The 22,030-nt window shown below is 40.4% G+C and overlaps 1 protein-coding gene across 2 annotated transcripts in view; it reads right to left on the bottom strand.

The window, feature by feature from the left end:
* Nucleotides 1–14,337: 14,337 nt before the first annotated feature.
* SCFD1 (sec1 family domain containing 1) overlaps nucleotides 14,338–22,030 on the bottom strand; it is a 101,266-nt gene continuing 93,573 nt past the window's right edge. The window contains exons 24-25 of one of the 2 annotated variants that reach the window (XM_036093128.2): nucleotides 19,171–19,239; nucleotides 14,338–14,554 (exon numbers count right to left, since the gene is read on the bottom strand). In XM_036093128.2, coding sequence (XP_035949021.1) covers nucleotides 14,531–14,554; nucleotides 19,171–19,239 — 93 coding nt within the window. In that variant the 3' untranslated portion in view covers nucleotides 14,338–14,530. The remainder of the gene's footprint in view (nucleotides 14,555–19,170; nucleotides 19,240–22,030) is intronic. The other variant, XM_036093129.2, reaches the window with a different exon arrangement.

The following is a 22,030-nucleotide window of genomic DNA, read 5'->3' as shown; positions in this document are numbered from 1 at the left end:
CATCTCCAAACATTTCCTTAAAAACACGAAGAGAATAGCCACATTGTCATAGACACAAACAAGTCAGTTCTGGTCCTACGTGGAGACTGGCTGAGGACTTTGATGATTTCGTCTTTTTTTTTTTTTTTTTATGACAGAATGTACATGTTCAAAGGATAATTTGACCTGAGAAAAAACTATGGTGGTCAGGAAAAGTGAGGGCAACTTGCGCTTCCTCTTGGTAATGGGTGTGTTTGGGAGATTTTATAATATCAAACATACAATTTTGATATGTGGTCCTAAAATTTATTCATGCATGCTGCCCTCTCACTCCTTCCCATTCTCCGTCCCTCCATGATTTCTGAGCCTTTTTCAAATATCAGGCCTTGTGCTAGTTGGGCGGGGTGTGTGTGTGGTGACTAAGGTGAATAAAACTCTGATTCTGTACCAGGTAACACTTTATGGCCTAGCGACTAGGTAAGTTTACATATTGTAAACCTTCTATCACTTCGATCTGTAATAGGCATTGCAAAGATCTGGTATGGGGGAGAGAGACTCTTTCGAATATGACATTAATAGACCTGAACTAACACAAAACATTGTTCATAGCTGAAGAAATATTATTTTCTTCAAAATTAAGTGTTAAATATTTTCAGGCCTTCCTAATAAGAGCAACAAATCAGAGTCCAGGCTAAGGGGTCACTGAAATTTTCCTAGCCCCGTAGCCACCCAAAGTCCCAGGCATGAGAAAAAGACAACATGATTTTTGATCAAGGCCAGCAGTGTGCCGTGGGGGCGGGAGAGCAGTCACATTTGTTAGATGCAGAAGAGAGTAAAATCTCCAGTGGCAAACCTTGGCTAGCATGGGATGTTCCGCAATGCTTGGGGAGGAGGCCAGACCACTGTTGCTTTTCTTTGGTCATAGATTGGCCGATGGAAGTAGACAAAAGTCGACGAAGACATGGTAATGTTGGCAAGAAGAGATGGTAGTGGAAGGCTCCAGTCAATATAACAGTGGTTTTTTTTTTTTTTCTTTCCTCTTTTTCCTCTTTTAAATCAGTGGTTTTTGCCTCTCAACTCCAGGAGTATTAGAATCTCATTGTCAGAAAGGAAATAAGATCACGAGCGTGGTTAAGTTGGTGGAGATACTGAGGCTATAGAGAAGTGCTTGTGAGATCGGCATGAGGACCAGGCAGAGTCCCAAGGCACTGACAGCATGGAACAGCCAAGCCAGACATGGTCCCCGTAAGGCAGAGTGTCAGTAGCATCGTCTGCTTCCTGCTGCCATAGCTAAGTCTTGAGGGGTTGTAGTGGAAGAAGTAAGCATTCCTCAAATATTTTCATTGAGCTAGAAACTGACTTTGGTTGGTTGGTAGTTTAACAGTGTAATTGTTTTAAGGTTACGATTTGTGTGATCAGAGACTCACTCAGCCTAACTCCAAGATTGGATGGCCTCACTGCAAGAACTCACACAGACCCAGGTAATAGTCCTGTTGCCAGGCCCGTGGGAACCCAGGAACACCTGTAGCCAGGCTTCCTGAGCTGGGGAAAGAGTTCAGTCCTCAAAAAGTCAATGAGGACCCACTGTGACTCCAGTGGTGAAGTCTTGTCCCTTCGGTATCAGGACTTCACGAGATCAACCCTGGTTTTCTACCCGCCTCAGCCAAGCTGAGTTCTCTTTGTTCTGACTGTCTCTGAATGTCATTCTGCCTATGTACCTGTTCCTAACTGCTCCTTCTTCCTGAAAACTCCCTAGGAGAGAAAATCTTTGGGTTTAGCCACTGCCCAATATGGGATTATTCTCCTCTCGGCTAAGATCGTCTTACGGCAGCTTATAGGTTGAGATGCCAATCCAGTCCCCAGTGGCTCAGGTGGTAGGTCATGTGCTACAGAACATGCTTAGGGTAGCAGGGTCAGGAAATAAGGCAGTCTCCCTCAGAAAGGGCCAAACAAGAGGCAGGTGCTCAAGGTTCTTGCTGGAGCAGTTTCACTATAACTAGAAGGAAACTAACCATAGGCTGATCCCCTGGGTGGGGTGGTGTGTATCACATACAAAAGATCAAGGATGGCCATGATGTCAGACCCTGTCCTGAGGTTTATAAATAAACTGACAAAATTCATACGAACACATCACTTGTCTCCCTTACACATCTCTGGGGCTTTGTCCCGATAACCCAGGTGCCGCTGAGGATGGGGCGGCAAAGTCGGGTGACAGCACAGTCTTAGGAACTGCAGTCCTGGCTTCTAATCCCAGTGCTGTGACTTGACTTTATACCCCTGTGATGTTAGGTGACCTCTTTGTTTTTGTGTGTGTTTTAAGATTTTGCTTTTAAGTAATCTCTACACACAACATGGGGCTCAAACTCGCAACCCCAAGATCAAGAGTCGCATGCTCCACTGACTGAGCCAGCCAGGGACCCCCAGAAAACTTCTTTCTATGCCTCAGTTGCCTCACCTATAAAATGGTATATGAATACCTATCTCATGGACTTGTGGTAAGGCCAGAGAAGAGGGAGTATTGTATCTTGAATGTTCTAGGCTTTGTCAGCCCAATGTAAAATACATGTCTGCTGCTTAATGCCTCTGATGTCACCTGGGTAGGCTCTCAGGCCTCCCTGTTCTTGGGGCCATTTTGGAGTCCCCTAGAAGGGCCTGGTTATCCACCTTGTTGGGGCAAATTTCCGTGAATCTGTGGTTCTTTTGACACAACAGTTATTTCTTCCAGCCACTTGGCCCTGTTCCTACTGAACTCTTTCCAGTGGGAAGGGAAATACCTCTTTCCCCCTTCTGTCCAGTTCTCATCGGGAGACAAGCAGAATCTACCGTGGTAGCAGGTTTCATTGCCCACTTCACCTCCTTGGAATGGGGTACTTCCAGCAGCATGGGTTGGCTTTAGGGGTGCATTTTGTTTTTACCCTAGAACCTTCTCTTTCCTGGACCTTTAGATTGTCCCCAGAGGGCGGGTTTCACTATATAGAAAAATTTCCCCCCTTTACTGGTGATGATCTTCCTCCAGTGGCTTCTCTTGGCTCTCATCCTTGTCCATTACCCATGTCTAAATGCAAGCAATGGACAGGGATTCAGTTCTCTGTCCTGCGGCTCAGAGAAAACTGAGAAGGTGCTTGGTACAGAACACAGCTATTCTGGCTGTGTCATGGACCCAGCAGAGCTCTTGAAGGATTGTGATGCCTTAAGTCCACAGACAGGGCCTTTCAGTCCTCTCCCCTCCCAGCTGCAGGCCCAGGAGGCCTGTGTAAAGTGCTTGGCCAGTTCCCAACACAGGAAGAGGCTCAGTCACTGGTGGTTACAATCATTATTTTTATTGCTGCCCAGGACTACTTTAAAATTAGTGCTCTCTGGTTCTGTCTAATCTAATCTAATCTAATCTATCCATACAGCCATCCAATTTATTTGGTCTCGCTGTATTGGAGTTCTCCAGAGAAACAAGAAACAAAGTCAATAGGCATATATATATAATCCTTATATGTATATCTGTATGTGATATATTCCAGCATGAATGTGTGTGTATATATATATGTATATATATATGTGCATATAAACGCATGTATAATGGGCGATTTATTATGAGGACTAGGCCCCCATGCTGATGGAGGCTGGGAAGTCCTACAGTCTGCTGTCCGCAAGCTGGAGCTCCTGGAAAGCCTGGGGTGGAATTCTAGCCTGGGTTTGAAGGCCTGAGAACCAGGGGAGCTGATGGTGTAAGTGTCAGTCAAGGGCAGGAGAAGAGCAGTGTCCCCGTGCAAGAAGGCAGGCAGGTGGGAAGAGGGCAAATTCCTCCTCCCTCCACCCTCCATGTCATCCATGTCCGCAGTGAATTAGATGATGCCCACCCACAAGGGGAAGGGCAGTTCGCTCTACTGAGCCCACAGATTCCAGTGCTGATCTCCTCAGGAAACAGCCTCAAAAACACACTCAGGGATGTTTCACCTGAATACCCATGGTACCGTCAAGCTGACATAAAATTAAACATCCCACTATACTATCTCGTGTGTGTGTGTGTGTGTATAAAAATATATTACATATAATGATATGTTTATAATATAAATACTGTATGTAATAAGTGTGTATATATATATAAAACCCCCAGAATATACGCACATGGGATACATTACACACACATGCACACATATACACACATACATCATCAGTTCTTTGGAAATAACTGACACTCTTGCTGGTTGCTCATCATACTTGGTATTTCCAGGGATTTGTGTCAAGCTTTTATAACTTCAACTGTTAAAAGAGACAGAAGCTTCTTAAGGAGAAATTAACCTTGGGCCTTGTAGTTAAGGATAGGCAGAACTTCTGCAGGGCATGTGGATTGTCCTCTTTCTGTTCTCCTTTGTACACAACCGAACATTTCCACTGAAACAATGTGAGGGAAATGCTGAGCCCCACTGTGGCTTATGCGTACTGACGACCAGGGGCCCACTTCTTCGGGTCCATGGGCACCAGAGAAAACAGGAGACAAGCAAAAGCAAGGTTGGCTGCGATCTGACGCCTGAATCTTCCTGCGATGACAAAGCTTTCCTAGTGTTTTGTCCACATGGTGGCAGGTGCCTTTCATCTGGGAGGATGCCAGCAGACCTGCTTATTATAAGTCTATTTGTGGATTCTGTTCCTCATGACTACCCATGCTGCTCCACAGAGGAGATGACTTCTGGCAAGTGGAACTCATAAACACTGTGTCATGGTTCATAGTCCCTCTGTGACCAGGAAGACCTGAGGAGAATTTGTGAGGCTTCTCTCTGCAAGAAGACTTTTTTATAGACACATGTGAAGTTTTAGAATTACCTGCTCTCTGATGGTTGATGGAGAGGCATTTTCTTTTTTTTTTTCTTTTTAAAGATTTTATTTATTTATTTGACAGAGAGAGACACAGTGAGAGAGGGAACACAAGCAGGGGGAGTGGGAGAGGGAGAAGCAGGCTTCCCACCGAGCAGGGAGCCCGATGCGGGGCTTGATCCCAGGACCCCAGGATCATGACCTGAGCCGAAGGCAGACGCTTAACGACTGAGCCACGCAGGCGCCCCAGAGAAGCATTTGCTTTAAGCCAGATCGTCCTCTGTGTGGTCAGGTGCAAACACGGTGTCAGCGGCTTGCCGTGCCGGCGCATATGTGAACGTGGCATCCCGCAGCTCTCTCGTAGTTTGGCTCTGTGCTGGGAGGATGCCGCTGCTTGCTCGGGAGGAAAGCACAGTCCCACGCCTGGAGGGCTGCCGGCCTGGGTGGGGGCCAGGTTGGTGGAGGGGTCATAGAGGGGATTTGAGCAGTTAGGCCGGGTCAGTTGGGGTCCCCTTCAATTCTGAGTGGCTTTAATTTCATAGTTTCAGAAGCTTTTATCGAAGAGAATACTAAGGCAAGGGCTCCCAAACCCTGATGTGCTCTATTCACTTATTACCATCCTCTCTCTTTTCTTTCCTTTACAATGAAATAATTTCAGTACAGTTTTTGAAAACAGGACGTGCAGTCTGGACATGCAGAGATGGGGACATAGCCCAAGGTCCCATGGTCCAGTGCTCTAGCTCCTTGATGAGCGTGCACAAGAGCCCCCAGAGAGAACACAAACTGGAATACTTAAAAGCAGGTGGGACAAGCTCCTTTAATTTTGCTTATCCCTGGGCATCTATTTTCTGTGTACATTTGGGGTAATCTATCAACCATGGAGTTCCCTTTTGATGTGAAGCTGGGATATGGGAGGAGGTGGAGCAGGGAAAGCAAACACCAAGGGAGAAGAGTTGAGGCCGAAAGAGGACAGAGGATAAAGGTGCCTTTCAGGCAGGAGCTGATTTCTTCTCTTTGAAAATCATTATCTTTATTTTTACCAGCTTCAGAGTCAACGTGGTCTACTCCACTCTCACCGTTTTTGATTGCTTTGCTTCCAAACACGAACAGTTCGGTAGAAACCTGAGCATCGTGTGCTCTGGAGCCAAAGCATTGCTCTGGGGCTGGCTCTGCCCTGATGTCCGCATGAGGGCTGATGGCTGTCAAACATTTCTCTGACTTCAGGGAGCCTGAATGCCAGGGCGTATCAGGCTGGATCCTGGTCTTCGCTGAGACCCGGGAGCAGGCTCTTCATGTCGTGTCAGGTTTCAGAGTCCACGCCAAGGCAGATACATGGGGTGTAGACACTGGCGGATTTGTCCACACGGACAGCCAGGGAGGAGGTGAGAGTTGGCACACATTACCCACTGGCAGACCACACGGGGCCGGTCACATCGGACTCTGTGCCAGGAGGGACGCAGAGCAAATCACAGGTGGCACCTGAGGCCTGAGAAAATTCGTTGACTTCCTTCCTTCCCTTCCTGTTACTACAGCGTGGAGACAAGTTGGGACATTTTGTTGTATTCCAAGAGGAGATACTTGAACTGCTGCCCGCACAGAGGCTGGTGAGGGAGACGTGCCCCCTTGACCGGAGGAATACGATTGTGTACACGTGGGGGGCTGTGCCTTTGAGCCCAACTTTGAGCAGCTGGGAGGGGTGCAGAATGGGCTACAGAATCTTGCCTTGCTGCAGAATTTTATGCCCGTGCCCTAGAGCTTGTGTGACGGCCGGAGCGGCTTTTTGAACAACAGTGACACCAGTCTTTAGAAAGGTCTTGGGACGTCTCTGAGGTGGCCACGTGGAGCCCAAAGATGGCAGCGTGGAGGGGCAGTTCCTGGGTTCAGGCTTGTGAGAACCACTCCAAAACAGCCCACGGCACCTTGTGGCTGTCAAGGTCTCTGTGTGGACGAGTTGGCAGCCCCCTGAAGGGAAGGCACCGTCCTGCCTTTTGAACTTAGAGGGCAGAACCTACTCGTAGCTGACATGCCCTGAGCTTCAGACCCTGGAAAGGACGCTTGCATGGATGATGTCATGTAATCGGCACAGCGACTTTATGAAGTTGCTTTTAGAGACGATGAGATCGAAGTTTACAGAAATTAAATAGCCTGCCCACGGCCGCACAGTCAATGAGAGTTAAGGCTGCAGTTGAACTCAGGCAGTCTGGTTCCAGATGCTCTGTTGGGGATGAATATTTTGTAATATAGACATGAGCGACCACCCTTGTAGTATTGAATAGCTGTTCTTAATTTTTCACTCATATCAAGACAGAAGGAAGTGAGCTGTACCTGTAGAAAGTATTCAATGACAAATCCAGTGACACTTCCTTAACTTGATTTTAAAAAAAGATTTATTTATATATTTTGGGCGGGGGAGATGCAGAGGGAGAGGAAGAATCTCAAGCAGACGCCCCCCCTGAGCAGGGAGCCCAACGTGGGGCTCAACCCCACAGCCCTGACATCATGACCTGAGCCGAAATCAAGTGGGACACTCAACCGACTGAGCCACGCAGGCACCTCTCTTACCCTGATGCTTAACCAGGGTGTCTGAATCTCAGGAATGACGGGAACATACTGCAAATCAAATGACTCTAATTGGTACTTTAAGACAAGGAGGCCAAGGAAAGAGAATCTCAAGAAGGGAGTAGCCAACAGTGTCCCATGCTGCAGGGGGAGAGAGTAAAATAGGAAGTTGGAAGATTCCCTCAGACTTGTGATTAGATTTCGTGAGCTAAAACTACCTATTGTCTCCTTGTGTAGAAAAAGAGGTCTTTTCCCCCCTCTCACTTTTAATGAAGTAGATAATATATACATGGAACTCAATTCTAAGCATGGAAGGGGTCTACAGTGAAAAACCTCACTGCCTCCCTCCCATCCCTGGCCCCAGGCACCCAGTTCCCTTTCCAGGAAGCAAACAATTGCCCATTTATTTTGTATCCTTCCTGAGATTCTCTATACACACGTAATAAATGTATGTAACTTTTTTTTTTTACACATAGGTCATCATACTATATGTAGTGTTCTACAGTTTTTTGTTGTCGTTGCTAATTTAACAATGTATCTGTAGTCTTGTAGACTATCCTATAATAGTACAGCAAGAGTTTCCTCATGACTTTTTGCAGCTTCCTGGGGTTCCATGGTATGGATGTGTTCAAATTTATATAATGAAGGAATATTTTCAGCTGATACTCCACTGCCCAAACACCAACATTTAGGAAAGATACTGGAAATGGCCTTTTCTTTCAAGGACAGAATGTGCTATCTGGAGCTGAGTGGAGGACCAATCATGTGCTGAGGGTTGTCTGTACTGGGTCTGGTTGAACCCAGTGAGAGGCTGGGTTTACTTCTGAGAGGCTTTCTTAAAAACTACCACCCTGAATTAGGACTTAGAAACTTTATTTCTGAAAATGGCGTAACTCTTATACACTGGCTAGAAGCAGCCCAGATACTGTCTCCAAACTTTTGGAAAATGAGAGAAGTTATAAGTCTTTTTGTTTCTGTAACTCTAGCATCCCCAGAGTATCTAAGTATCTTAGTTTTCTATCCTTTAATTCCTAATATCCTAATATTCTTTTTATCCTCTAATTCCTCATGTCAAATGGAAAAGGTTCTAGACTCACATCTGGCCAGTTCAAATTTCACTACTTACTCACTGAATGATCTTGGATAGTACCTGAACTCTTAACCTTGTATTTCCTTACCTGTAAAGCAGGGATTGTATTACCTATTTTCTTAAGTTTTCTTATTAGGATTAAACGACCTAACATCTAGAGCACCTAACAAAGTTCTTGTCATATATTGTTAAATTAACAACAAAAACAATAAGCTGCACAACACTACATACAGTGTGATGCTCTATGTGTAAAAAAAAAAAGTTATATACATTTATTACATGTGTATAGAGAATCTCAGGAAGCCTACAGAAGTTTAAAATTGTTTCCTATTCTTTGCTCTTCTGCCTCTTATAAGATATCCATGCAATTGATCATTGCTGATTCTTGGTTTATGTTAACTTATAAATTGGAATACATGTTTATAAATCAGTCTTCTGTGACTTTGGTTGTAATCTTGGAATATTAATGATGGTAGCACACTTGAAGATTATATAATCTGAGCTTTTTTTAAAGTAGAAGATACCTGACCAGAAATTCGTGTGTGAACTGTGTAATTTAAAAAAAAATGCTCACAGAATTAACAATTTAAAACCTATTTTAGCAGCACAAACAAAAAGTAGCCCAAAAACAGTTTAATCAATTTTATCCTCACAGAAGTTTAGAGTTGTAGACTTAGTGTAAGTAACTTAGGGCCGCCTGGGTGGCTCAGTCAGTTAAGCAGCTGCCTTCGGCTCAGGTTGTGATCCCGGGATCCTGGGATCAAGCCCCGCATCAGGCTCCCTGCTCAGCGGAGAGTCTGCTTCTACCTCTGCCTCTGCCCCTCCACCCCGCTCATGATCTCTCTCTCTCAAATAAATAAATAAATAAAATATTTTTTTTAAAAGGAAAATCCTGGTACCTAACAGACTAGGGACTTCTTGAATTGTGGCTTGGATTCTCCGGGCACATTTCAATTCTGAATCTATGTCCACATCAGCATCAGTTTTAACAGTTCTGTGAAACAGAATGCGTTTCCTCAAAACCAGTTAGAGTGATAGGTTGTCCAGAATTTGTCAATTATTTCATGACTTATTTTCCCCGCAAATAGTAGAAACTCCTCTCAAACTGTCTTAAGCCAAAAAATAAACTTACTGATATAGGTAATTGGAAAGAAAAAAAAAAAAAAAAAAGCTCCAGGTATGTCTTGATCCTGTCAGTGTAAGTTTTTGGTTACAAAAAATACTTAGGAGCTATTTTTGTTTAAAAAGTTGACTTCTGGGGGCACCTGGTGGCTCAGTCGGTTAAGCATTCGATTCTTGATTTCGGCTCAGGTCATGATCTCAGGTTCGTGAGACTGAGTTCCACGTAGGGCTTCCCACGCAGCCCGGAGTCTCCTTGGGACTCTCCCTCCCTCCCTCCCTCTCCCTCTGCTCCTCCCCCAACTCGTACATGCACACTCTCTCAATCTCTCTCTAAAATAAATTAAAAAAAAAAAATTGACTTCTGGTTCATTAAACCTAATCTGAAAAACCCAGTTTTTTTTTTTTTTTTTAAGATTTTATTTATTTATTTGACAGAGAGCTAGAGAGCACAAGTAGGCAGAGTGGCAGGCAGAGGGAGAGGGAGAAGCAGACTCCCCGCTGAGCAGAGAGCCTGACACAGGGCTCGATCCCAGGACCCCAGGATCATGACCCGAGCTGAAGGCAGCCGCCCAACCGACTGAGCCACCCAGGTGCCCCAACCCACTTCTTCTTAAGGTTTAAATTCAATTTATAAATGATATTATTCTACAGATATATCTAGCAATTTTTTCATCTCAGACATTGTCATTTCTAGAAGTTCATTTTGGGCCTTTAAAAATATTTTCTATATCTTAATGTTCTACCTTCTTGAATATGTGGAATACAGTTCTAATAATTGTTTTAATGTCTTTGTCTATTAATTCTGTCATCTGTGGCGTTTCTGAGTCTGTTTGTTGAAATGTTTTCTCTTCATGATGAGCTTTATTGCCCTGTGTCTCATCTGGTAAGATTTCATTGGATTGCAGACACTAAACTTTGTTGGGTGCCTACTTTTGTATTCCTCTATTCCTGAGCTTTATTGCAGATGGTTAAGTTACTTGGAACAGTTTGATCCTTCTGGGTTTGGCTTAAGGTTTGTTAGGTGGGACCAGAACCAGCATTTAGTCTAGGGCTAATCTTCCCTATCACTGGTAAGTACTTTGCACTGGTAAGTCCATGAATAGCTCTCTTAATTCTTCACTTATGTCAAGATAGAAGGAAGTGAGCTGTACCTGTACAAAGTACAGGTAATTGGTTGATGGGAACAGACACTATTCCCGGCTCCACTTGAGCAAAGAAGGTTGATCCTTGCAGGTGGTTCTTCACCTAGTTCCTCGAGTTGTTTCCTCACCATCTGCACTGACCAGCATTCATCTGACCCTCTGTAGATCTCTAGAACTTTCTTCCTGTGTAGCTCTCTTCTCTCCATTACTCAGCCCTGTGAATGCTAGCTACCTTGACTCCCCCTAATGCCCAACTTTGTCTCAGCAACTCAGGGAGCCCTCTCCCTCAGCTCTGCCTGTGCTACAGCCTGAAAAAAAATAAATAAATAAAATCTCTCCAGCAAGTAAGAAGTGGCAATTGTAGGACTCATCTTGTTTGCTTTCCTTCTCTTAGGGATCACTGTCCTGTGCTTCCTGATGTTCAGTGTCTGAGAACCATTGTTTCTGATATTCTGGGTGGCATTTCTTTGGCCCTTGTAGGATGTTTAAATCATCCGTTGGATTTTGTATCTCTTTAAGGCTCTGTCTGCTGCTGCCTGCAACACTCCCGTTACACTAAGGATAGACCCAGGGGTTCAAATGATATCATTAGCACATCTCTGAGCTCTGCATTGTCTTCATTCTCTGCCTTGTGGCCATATCTATAGCCTCATTTTAAGGCCCTCCAGTTTAAGTCCGGCACATAGTGGCCATCTTGTGCCTTTCCAAGCAGTGACCTCAGCAGGAATCTAATTGCTCTGTGTTGGCTGGGTTTGACTACTCCTCTATCCCTTTATCAATTACTGTTGTCGTCGGGGGTATAGTCAGCTCCACCTGAGACATATGAGTGAATGAAGACAAGACTGGGGTGACAAATATCAGGGAAAACGATGCTGACAAGCAAATTAGCATATGACAGTCACTTAGCCATAATCCTTCAGGAGATCCTAGAGTTCCTGTGGCTGTTTCTGGATTCTTAGGACACCATGTCATCTTGGTACACGGAGCTTGCTTTTTTAGCACAATCAGCTGTTCCTGTTGAGAGTGAGCCACGTTGATGGGGCTGATGCTTGGTAATTTAGAACCATCCTGAGGTTTCCATTGTAAAAGCAGCTACAAATATTTAAAGTCTGGTACACACTCATCAACATTCAGGGATCTCTTTGGATATCAATTTTTGAAATTCCGTGATTCTGTTGAACCCAGAGTAGCTCAACAAAGTGAAGTTGAATAGTTCCTAGTTCTCTCTGCTTAGTCGATGTTTATTTTGATGTGGTCACTATAACAAATGAGAAATTCAGTTTCCAGTCACATCAGTACAGTCTCAGCCTGCGGAGCCAGGTTGCTCTGTGCCTTGCAATTTGAAAACAATCAAAAAATTTCTGCAAATGTCCACTGTCTGATGACCTGGGTATATCTAACTGAATTTAAATCTTCACACCCAGCTTCAAATTCCTTTGAATATTACCTAAAAATTGTAAGTTTTAAGGGCATGATTTGAAAATTGACAATTTAGATCATACTAGGATGTGACTTTGTCTTACAGTTTGTCCCAGTACAAAAGTACATGATGGAGCAGAAAAACAGAAGCTTCTGTTTCAGGGCAAATTTTGTTTTGACTTGAATTTTCTTTCAATCCTTTTTTATTTTGTCCTTTCCTTTTATTTTAGAGCCCCATCTATGCCAAGTGAACTGATCTTCCCATGTTGATGCCAAACTACTCAAATTCTGTCAGGTGGCTATGCTTGCCAGTCCATGCGTGTAAGCTCACTGGTAAGGCATTGGTTTTGGTGAACGTCCTGTGCTGGCTAACCCAGGTGAGCTGCATTACCTGGAGGGCCCTGTGTTAGACGCCCATACTCTGCACAACTCATTCCACATAGAAGAAAGGGAAAGCGACTGTCAGGTTGATCAGTGAGGAGTGGCTTGGCAAGCCTTCAAGCCTCCTGCTTCCTCAGCTAGGCAATTTCGAGCAGTGGAGAGAACGAATGTGGAGCAGACAGATGTGCATTCCACCTTTGGCTCCACCATGTACCAGCTAGGACTTTGAGCAGGGTCCTTAACTTTCTGAGCTTTGTTTCCAGCTATAAAATTGGTGTTGTACCATCTGTTAGTGCTCTTGTGAGGATTGATGTAACTTTTGTAAATCACCTGGCACAGCATTTCCATTTCCTATTGACCTCTACCCGTGATGGGCACTTTACCATGGCAGGAATCAATTCCTCTGAGAATCACCTTGGGGGCAGATAAAACTGGTTTCTGAATCAGCCAAGCTGGGGGCTTGCTGGATAGACTTGTTGAGCTGCCCAGCCCAAGACAGCAGCAACAGTGACCCTTGCCTTATTGTGGGTGGCCTGCTGGGGAACCCACAGCAGGACAGATGGGGCTAGGCTGTGGACAGTTAGAGAAAGGCCAAAATTTCCCCGGAGATTTTTTTTTTTTTAAATCGGTTCCACAGAAAGTTTTCCATCTCAGAACCTTGGCAATGACCTTCTTTTATGTGAACTGGAGGCAAACTTGAAAAAAACTGCATTCAATGATGAGACTAGTTTCACTTATTTTTGGCGGCAAACACAACATGAAAAGAGACCACCTCCTGTGTCTTTCATGTAGTTTTAACCTAAAAAAAATTTCTGGACATACATTAAAGTCTAACTTCTCTGTTACTGAGGAAACTGGGACAATGCTTTATCTTCTTTACAGCTTATCACCTTGATTAACATTACTGTCTCTATAACATTGTCTCCTTAAGCGCTGAGCATGAAACCACTTTGACCACTTTGGCAGATGATGCGGTGCTACATACTGAATGTTTGTGTTCCCTACAAATTCTTTTGTTGAAGCCCTTACTCCCAATATAATGGCATTTGGAGGTGGGGCCTTTGAGAGGTGACTGAGTTTGGTAATTGGTAATGTGTTATAGCAGCCAAAACATTAAATTCTATCTCAAGACCAAGTCAGATTAGTAGGCCACTACCCAGATAGAACTCTTTGACTCATGAGGGTTGGGAGTACAGAAAGAAACAGTCTTGTGAATCTTGCTGTTTTATCTATTATCAGGATATTATCTATAACATTACAGATTCCTCTTGATGAGGCTCATTAGGAGGAAAAGGTCCCTGGCCTTTTTAATAAGAATTTTTTCTCTGGAGCGATTGGCTTGCTTTTATCTTATAGCTGCCTTGAGTTTCAAGACTGATCAACATTCCTTATTGGTGCTGCATACCAGGAAGGTTTGAACCAAATTTAACACTTGATTTTACATACTTTTTAGAACTTCATGGGATAAATGTTTGGTCCAGTCTAGATGCTGTTAGTTGCTGCCATTACATAAAGAAGGGATTCTGTGATAAAATGTACATAGGTGTGCCAGAGGAAAAAGAGACATTAAAGTACCCACTTCAAGTCTAGAGGCAACATGGGGGACCAAGAAAACATGGGAAGGTAATTTTACAATTAAAATGCATACAAAAAAAAAAAGCATTATAGTAGGAGATTCATGAACCAGTCAAGCAACATTTGCATTTTTCTTAAATTTTCACTGGCTTCAATCGTAACAAATTGAGTTTTCATATTAATATTTTAATATTATATTCAGGCAGGGTTTTCTTTCCTTCCTAAGCACTTTCTCATTTGTCAAACATAACAGGAGAGAGAATGTACAATTTTAAAAATTTATTTCTGAAATACTTTATTCTTTTAATTAGTACACATTATATTAAGTATAGAATTTCCTTAAAAATTAACTCTAAGTTTCACTGTTAGGACACTGATACGAAGAAGAAAACATCTGGCTCTTTTGACTTTTCTTTTTACATTTATCCGAGTAGACTCATATTAAGGTTCTTCTGTGTTATTTCTGTCCAAGTTGTGACAGCTAAAACAAAACATAAGAATAACTTTATTTTAATCACAAAAGAAATTTATGTATTCAAACATTTGTAAACACCTTAAAAATGTATGCTTTAATCATGGTAAAATCTAGGCTTCTCATTTCATTTATTGCATTTGTACCTAAAATAATTATTACCTGAAGAGTAATAAAGGCTGTCATGTTTAAAAAAAAAAAAAAAAAATCAATATAGGTAGAAATTCAACTAATGGACAACAAAAACTCTGAGAATAAAGTCAATATTAACTCAGTATGAAAATGTAAAGAAAAATTTCATGTGCAGCTTTACTGCTGACAGTTTACTTCTCCACATATTTTAATTAATTTGATATTTAATAAATACATCATTAAAAAGAAAAAAAAAGGTTTTCAGTCCTGGAAGGCTAGGTAAACTACTGGCCGAATTCTCCTAGGGATAGCAATTAAAACTTGAAACAAAATACAAAAACCAACTACTGGAAGGAAATGGAGAGCAACTGAAAGCTGGTGGGTTTGGGAAGAGAACGGACACTGGGAAGGAGAGACGAGCACTGGCTGAGTTCCCTGGTTCTGTGACTCTCAGCCTAAAGAACCAGAATACGGGGACAACTAAAGCCACCGAAGGTAAGAGGAAATAAACGAGACAGAGTGAGGGAGCCCTAAATTCTGTGTACAAACTTTTCCTAAATCTATGGTGAAACCCTGAACCACGCACAAATGAGAGAGACTAAGAAGCAAGATGTGAGCTGCTGCCCAAGAGACAGAGTTTGACATTTGAGTCTAACCAAGTTTATTGCCTGCTAAAGGCCCAAATCACCTCTCCAGAAAAACAGAATTCAGTTTCCAAAAAAACATTCACAATGTTAAGGGTACAATCTAAAATTAATATATGAAGGAACAGGAAAATGGGGGAAAGACAGTGGAGACATCTAGACAGTGAAATGTATGATCTGTGTGTTGCAATTAAAAGACAAGGGTTTAAAAGCAGCTTATGACAACTATCCTCAGTGAAATAATGGAGAGTATGTTCACAGTGAAAAGATAGGAAAATCCCAGCAGAGAAATACAAAGTCTATTAAAAAAAAAAAAGACCCAAAGGAATATTCAAGAACTGGTAAATACATACACCATTGCTCAAAAAAGCAGAAAGGAGATAAAGAGTGAATCTGAAGACAGTACAACTTAAATTATACACTCTCAAGAACAGAATCAGGGGCACCTGGTTGGCTGAGTTGGAAGAGCATGCTACTCTCTTGATCTTGGGGTTGTGAGTTCAAGCCCCACACTGGGTGTAGAGATTACTTAAATAAGTAAACTTAAAAATAAAAAAATCTTAACCCCAAACAGAATCCTCAGAGATGTATGGCATAATATAAATTGTTGAACATATATAATAGGTGAATGGAGTCCCAAAAGGAGAGGAGAAAACTGGGCATAAAAATGTTTGAAGAAAGAAGAGCTGAAAATTCCCTAAATCTGGTGAAGGTATAAACTAATATATGATGCAAGAAGCTCAGTGATCCCCAAATAAGAAAAATAGAAGAGGATAAAGAGGATTACCAGGTAATGCAAGAAGTCACACATAAATACATCCTAACTGGTGAAAACCAAAGATAATGAGGAAATCATGAAAGCAGCCAGAGAAAAATTACATATTACATGTAAAATTATATTGCTCTGAATACTGTTGCCTTCCTATCAGAAACAATGGCGGGTATAAGACTGTGGAATAACATTTTTAAAGTTTTGAAGAACTGTCAATCCAGAATTCTATATCCAGCAAAATTATTTAAGAATAAAGGTGAAATACACTTTCATATAAAAGAATTAAGAGAATCACTGCTAGCATACCAGAGCTATAATAAATGCTAAAAGAAGTTTTGCAGTCAAGAGATGGAAATTAAAATCTACTAGAGGTGGTAGGGATGAAGAACACTGGAAATCATATCTGTGTAAATGCAAAGGATTTCTTTATGATGACTGAAGTAGAAATGATAACACTGTTCACTGTCTTGTGAGGTTAATAACATGTAGATGTAAAATATATGACAATCACAGAATAATTGCTGAGGGAATTGGTCTATATGGTTGGAAGGTTCCTATATTTAATGCAAGTGGCACAATATTAACTCTATGAACAGTTAAAGATGTATATATTGTGATCTCTACAGCAACTGTTAAATTAACAGATACAGCTAAAATAGAAAAGTGTTCAAATTATACAAAGGAAGGTAGGAAAGGAGGAAAAGAGGATGGCTAAACTATTTCAAACTAATCAGTAAAATGGTGGATATAAATCAAATCATATCAATAATTACATTAGACGTTAAAAGACCAATAGAACCAATTTAAAAGCATAGATTGTCAGAATGGCTTAAAAAAATCCAATTATATGCCATCTACAAGATAAACACCTTAAATATAAATTCATAGGCAAGCTGAAGCAATCAGATGGAAAAGTTATAACCTGCAAACCATAAGGACAAGACTGGAGTGACTAATTTAATACCAGATAAAGTAGACTTCAAGATAAAGAGGATTACCAGGTAAGTAGAGGAATACTGCATAATAAAAGGGTCCACTCATAAGGAAGACACAGCTATCATAAATCTGTATGTACCTAATAACAGAGCTTAAAAATAAGCTGACATGGACAGAACTAAAAAGAGAGCATGACAGAACTGAAGAGAAAAAGAAACAATTGCACAAACATATTTGGAGATTTTATTACTAGTCTTTTAGTACCCAATAGAACTAGACCAAAAAAACCATAAAAAAACAAATCAATAAAGACATAGAAGATTTAAGTAGTGCTGTCAACTACCATGGCCAAACTGAAATTTATAGAACCTTTCCCTCAACTGCTGCATAATGCACACTTGTTTAAAGTGCACATGGACTGCTCAGTAAGAGACCATATGTTGGGCCATTAAAGAGATTTAAATAAATTTTGAAACAGTAAATCATACGCATAATGTTCTATGACCACATGGTAATTATAAATCAATAATAAGATACTTAGAAAACCCACAAATACTTGAAAACAACAACAAATCTCTAAATTATACATGGGCTAAAAAAGAGAAAACCACCAAGTGTATTAAAACTATAAAACATGGTGATGAAAATATATTAACATTTGTGAAATGCAGCTAAAGCAGTGTTGGCTAAGAATTTTGATTTTTATGGCCTTAAATGTTTATGTGGAATTTAGGAAACAAAACAGATGAACATAGGGGAAGGAAAGGAAAAATAAGAAATCAGGGAGGGAGACAAACCATAAGAGACTCTTAACTATAGGAAAGAAACAGGGTTGCTGGAGGGGAGACGGGTGGGGGGGATGGATTAACTGGGTGATGAGCATTAAGCACTTGATGTAAGGAGCACTGGGTGTTATATGCAACTGAGGAATCACTAGATTCTACTTCTGAAACTAATAATACACTATATGTTAATTGATTTTAAATAAAAAAAAACTAATGAACTTAATATCCCCAAGTAATCAAAACAAAGGAAATAATAAACCAATGAATAGAGAAATTAGCATAAACATCTGGTTCATTAAAAAGATTAACTAAATTGAGAATCCTCTAGTTAACCCAAGAAAAAAATATTCCGTTTTGCCTATTCTAGAACATTATATAATCTGTGGTGGAAAAATATCAAAACCATGTTTTGGGGCAGGGAATGACTAAGGGCAAGGATTGACCGGGCAAGATTATAAGGGAACTGTGTGGTATGAGGATTCTATATCTTGAATAGGAGTTTGGGTTGAATTATTCAGGTGAACACATCTGACAACACCCAGGAATGTACACTTAAGATCTATATATTTCACTGTTATAAATTTTACCTCCAAAGGGTACAAAACAAAAACCCCCTCAAAAACTAAAACCCCTAGGCAACGAAGTATTAAGGGGGAAGTGCACGGATACCTACAATTTACTTTGAAATTAATGAAGTTGTAGCAATCAATAGAATGAAGAATGGATAAATGAGTAGGTATCTTATAAAGCAAGTACAGTAAAATGTTAATGGGGAGTATACATGTGTTCACTGTATCTTCTTGAACTTTTCTGTATCCTCCTATCAGTGGGCAACTACATTACGGTTAAAAATACAAGAACCACATAATGGGGATAAGAAAGTTGTGCTGGAAAATGATGCTAGGAATAGCTGCTAAAAATGAGTACAGGGTACTGTTATGATTTTTATGGCAGCCAAGGCAAAGGTGAGTGAACATTACTGGTTAGACTACTGAGCATCCCCAGTAGTTAAGCTTCCAGAAAGTTACCTTAATTTCTTAGCCCAATTTATATTTGGCTAAGTCGAAGTCAGAAATGTGGACAGTATATAAGGAAATGGGGAACTGAATTTTGCCTGAGTACACTACTCCAAGTTTAAATTCTCTGAATTTATCTTTTCATAGATTTGGGATAATAGAAATAATGTTATGTATCAGAGTTTTCTGTATAGTTGTTCATGGCAAAACCTTGTATTTTTATAGCTCTATGGCTTTTGGCTTCAGCTGATTCAAATGAATATGATTCTCTTGCTCTCTTTTGAAAAACATCAACAGCAAGTTATTGTATGTTAAGAGAAACTAACAAGGTACACTTTACCTGTTTTATGAACTGTGTAGCATTAAAAAGTTCACTGCAGCCATATAAAATGTGTTTGCCTTGTTTCCCCTGTAAAAATGAGAAAGAACTCATATAAGTAAGTAACAAGTAATATTTTCAATATTCCCAAGAAGATTGATCAAGTCCAATAAGACTTTATTATTCTTAAAGGTTTTTTTTGGGGGGGTGGTTGTTGAATTTTGGTGTACACATGTCGATCCTAAAACTGCATGGAAAAAAGTGGTGAAATGGGCATAATAATTTTTTTTTAAATGTATTAATGTACCCTGTTGGTGCCATTTATACTGAAAATAGAAGGAATCTGATGACCGCCACATTTCACAGGAACAATCGTCTATAAAGTCCTAGGCCAGCATTCTTCCAATATAGGACCTGTACTACTTGAAGAAAATATGCCTAGGGTTTTGTTATGCTGACAGCAAGATATGGTACAAGTAGCATGGATTGTCACTGCAGTCCCATTTGTGTCATACAGTATTTCTATATTAATATACTCCATTTTGTAACTCCTTATGAATTTCATTCCTAATTTTGGCAGAATGCTATAACCCAATTACAGCAGTCAAAACTGCTGCGGAATTTGGTTAGTCCTTAATGCTAAAATTATTATATGTATTGTGTACTTAAAGGAAAATTCATTTCTTCTTTAAAAAGTTTATAACAAAGCAAATACAATAATTCATCAAGAAATAGGATTATGGCTTTGTAATACAAAAGGAGAACATTTTTTCTGTGATATCTCAGCTGCATTAAACATGGTTGGCTGAATAAATGTCCTAGCTGGCCATCTCTGAGAACAAATAAAAACAGTCACATCTCACTCTCATTTTTTTCAAAATGAGATGTTATGTGCAACAACTACATAGGATTTGTCATATAAGTGGGATTCTTGAGGCTCCACAGGATATACCTACACAAGACATTAAAAAAGGTAGAGATCACAGCAAAGAAGAATAAAGAAAGCATAGGGAAACTTTAGAAGGGTCCAGATATTCTAGGCACAGCTCCCAGGATCCCATCTCAGTAGCACAGGGCACATTTTATTTTCAATTGTGAACCACCAAGTTCCTGGTTGCAGGGGAGTCCCAGTCTTGTCCAAGGGGAGGGGTCTTTTATACCTCTCTGATCATGTAAACAAAATCAGGCTTTCTCCATGTGGTTTTGACTTTCATTTCCCTGATAATTGATGTTAAGCATCTTTTCATATGTCTATTGGCTATCTGTATGTCTTCTTTGGAAAAAATGTCTATTGGTCCTTTGCCCATTTTTAATTGGATTATTTTCTGGTGTTGAGTTGTGTAAGTTCTTTGTATATTCTGGATATTAACCCCTTGTTGGATACACTATTTGCAAATATATTTTCCCACTCAGTAGGCTACTTTTCCTTTTGTCGATGGTTTCCATTGCTGTGGAGAAACTTTTTACTATGATGTAGTCTCATTTATTTTTGCTTTTGTTGCTTTGGCTTTTGGTGTCAGATTAAAAAATCACTGCCAAGACCCATGTCAGTCAAGGAATTGACTGCTTGTTTTCTTCTAGGAGTTTTATGATTTCAGGTCTTATGTTCAATCCCTTAATCCATTTTGAGCTAATTTTTGTGTATAGTGTAAAATAGAGATCGATTTTATTTTATTCTTTTGCATGTGGCTGTCTAGTTTTCCTAGCACTATTTATGGAAGAGACTGTCTTTTCCCCATTTACATTCCTGACATCTTTGTTGTAAATTAACGTACCATATATTATATGGGTTTATTTCTGGGCTCTCAGTTCTCTTCCACTGATCTCTGTGATTGTTTTTATGCCAGTACCATACTGTTTTAATTACCATAGCTTTGTAATACAGTTTGAAATTAGAACATGTGATACCTCCAGCTTTGTTCTTCTTTCTCAACCTATTTGACTATTAACGGTCTTTTGTGGCTCCCTACAAATTTAGGTTTGTTCTATTTCTGTGAGAAAATGCCATTGGTATTTTGACAGGGATTACAATGAACCTGTGGATTGCTTTGAGGAGTATGGACATTTCAACAATATTGATTTTTTTCAATCCATGAACACAGAATATCTCTTTGTGTCTTCAATTTCTTTCATCAATGGCTTATAGTTTTCAATAAACAGGTCTTTCAGCTCCATCATTAAATTTATTCCTAGGTATTTAATTTTTTAAAATGTGATTGTAAATGGTTTTCTTGATTTATCTGATAGTTTGTGTATAGAAATGCAACAGATTTTTGGGTACTGATTTTTGTATCCTGCAACTTAACTGAGTTTGTTAGTTCTGACAGTTTTTGAATAGTCTTAAGGGTTTTCTCTATATGTCATCTGCTAATAGTGACATGAGTTTTACTTTTCTTTCCAATTTGGATGCCTTTTATTTCTTATTCTTGCCTAATTCACACTATATGCAAAATTAACTCAAAATGGATCAAAGACCTACATTTAAGAGTAAAAATTGTTTTTCTTTTCTTTTAGAAGAAAACACAGGGATCAATCTTCATGACCTTGAATTTGGCAAAGGATTCCTAGATATGACACCAAAAGCATGAGCAACAAAAGAAAACAAATTGGACTTCAACAAAATAAAAAGAACTCTTGTACTTTACTTTAAAAAACACCATCTAGAAAGTGCAAAGACAACCTAAAGAATGGGAGAAAATATTTGCAAATCACATATCTAATAAGGGGCTTGTTTCTAGATTATATAAGGTACTCTTAAAACTCAATAATAAAAAGGCAAAATAACTCATTTTTAAAAATGGGCAAAGGATCTGAAAAGACATTTCTCCAAAGAAGAAACTGCCTCCTTCATTTGAAGCTGAAGGTCCAAGATGGGTTCCAG

The sequence above is a fragment of the Halichoerus grypus genome, chromosome 8 (assembly GCF_964656455.1).
Source record: "Halichoerus grypus chromosome 8, mHalGry1.hap1.1, whole genome shotgun sequence".
Lineage (NCBI taxonomy): Eukaryota > Metazoa > Chordata > Mammalia > Carnivora > Phocidae > Halichoerus > Halichoerus grypus.
The sequence above is the reverse complement of the archived record's forward strand: the minus strand, read 5'-3'. Positions and strand labels throughout refer to the sequence as shown.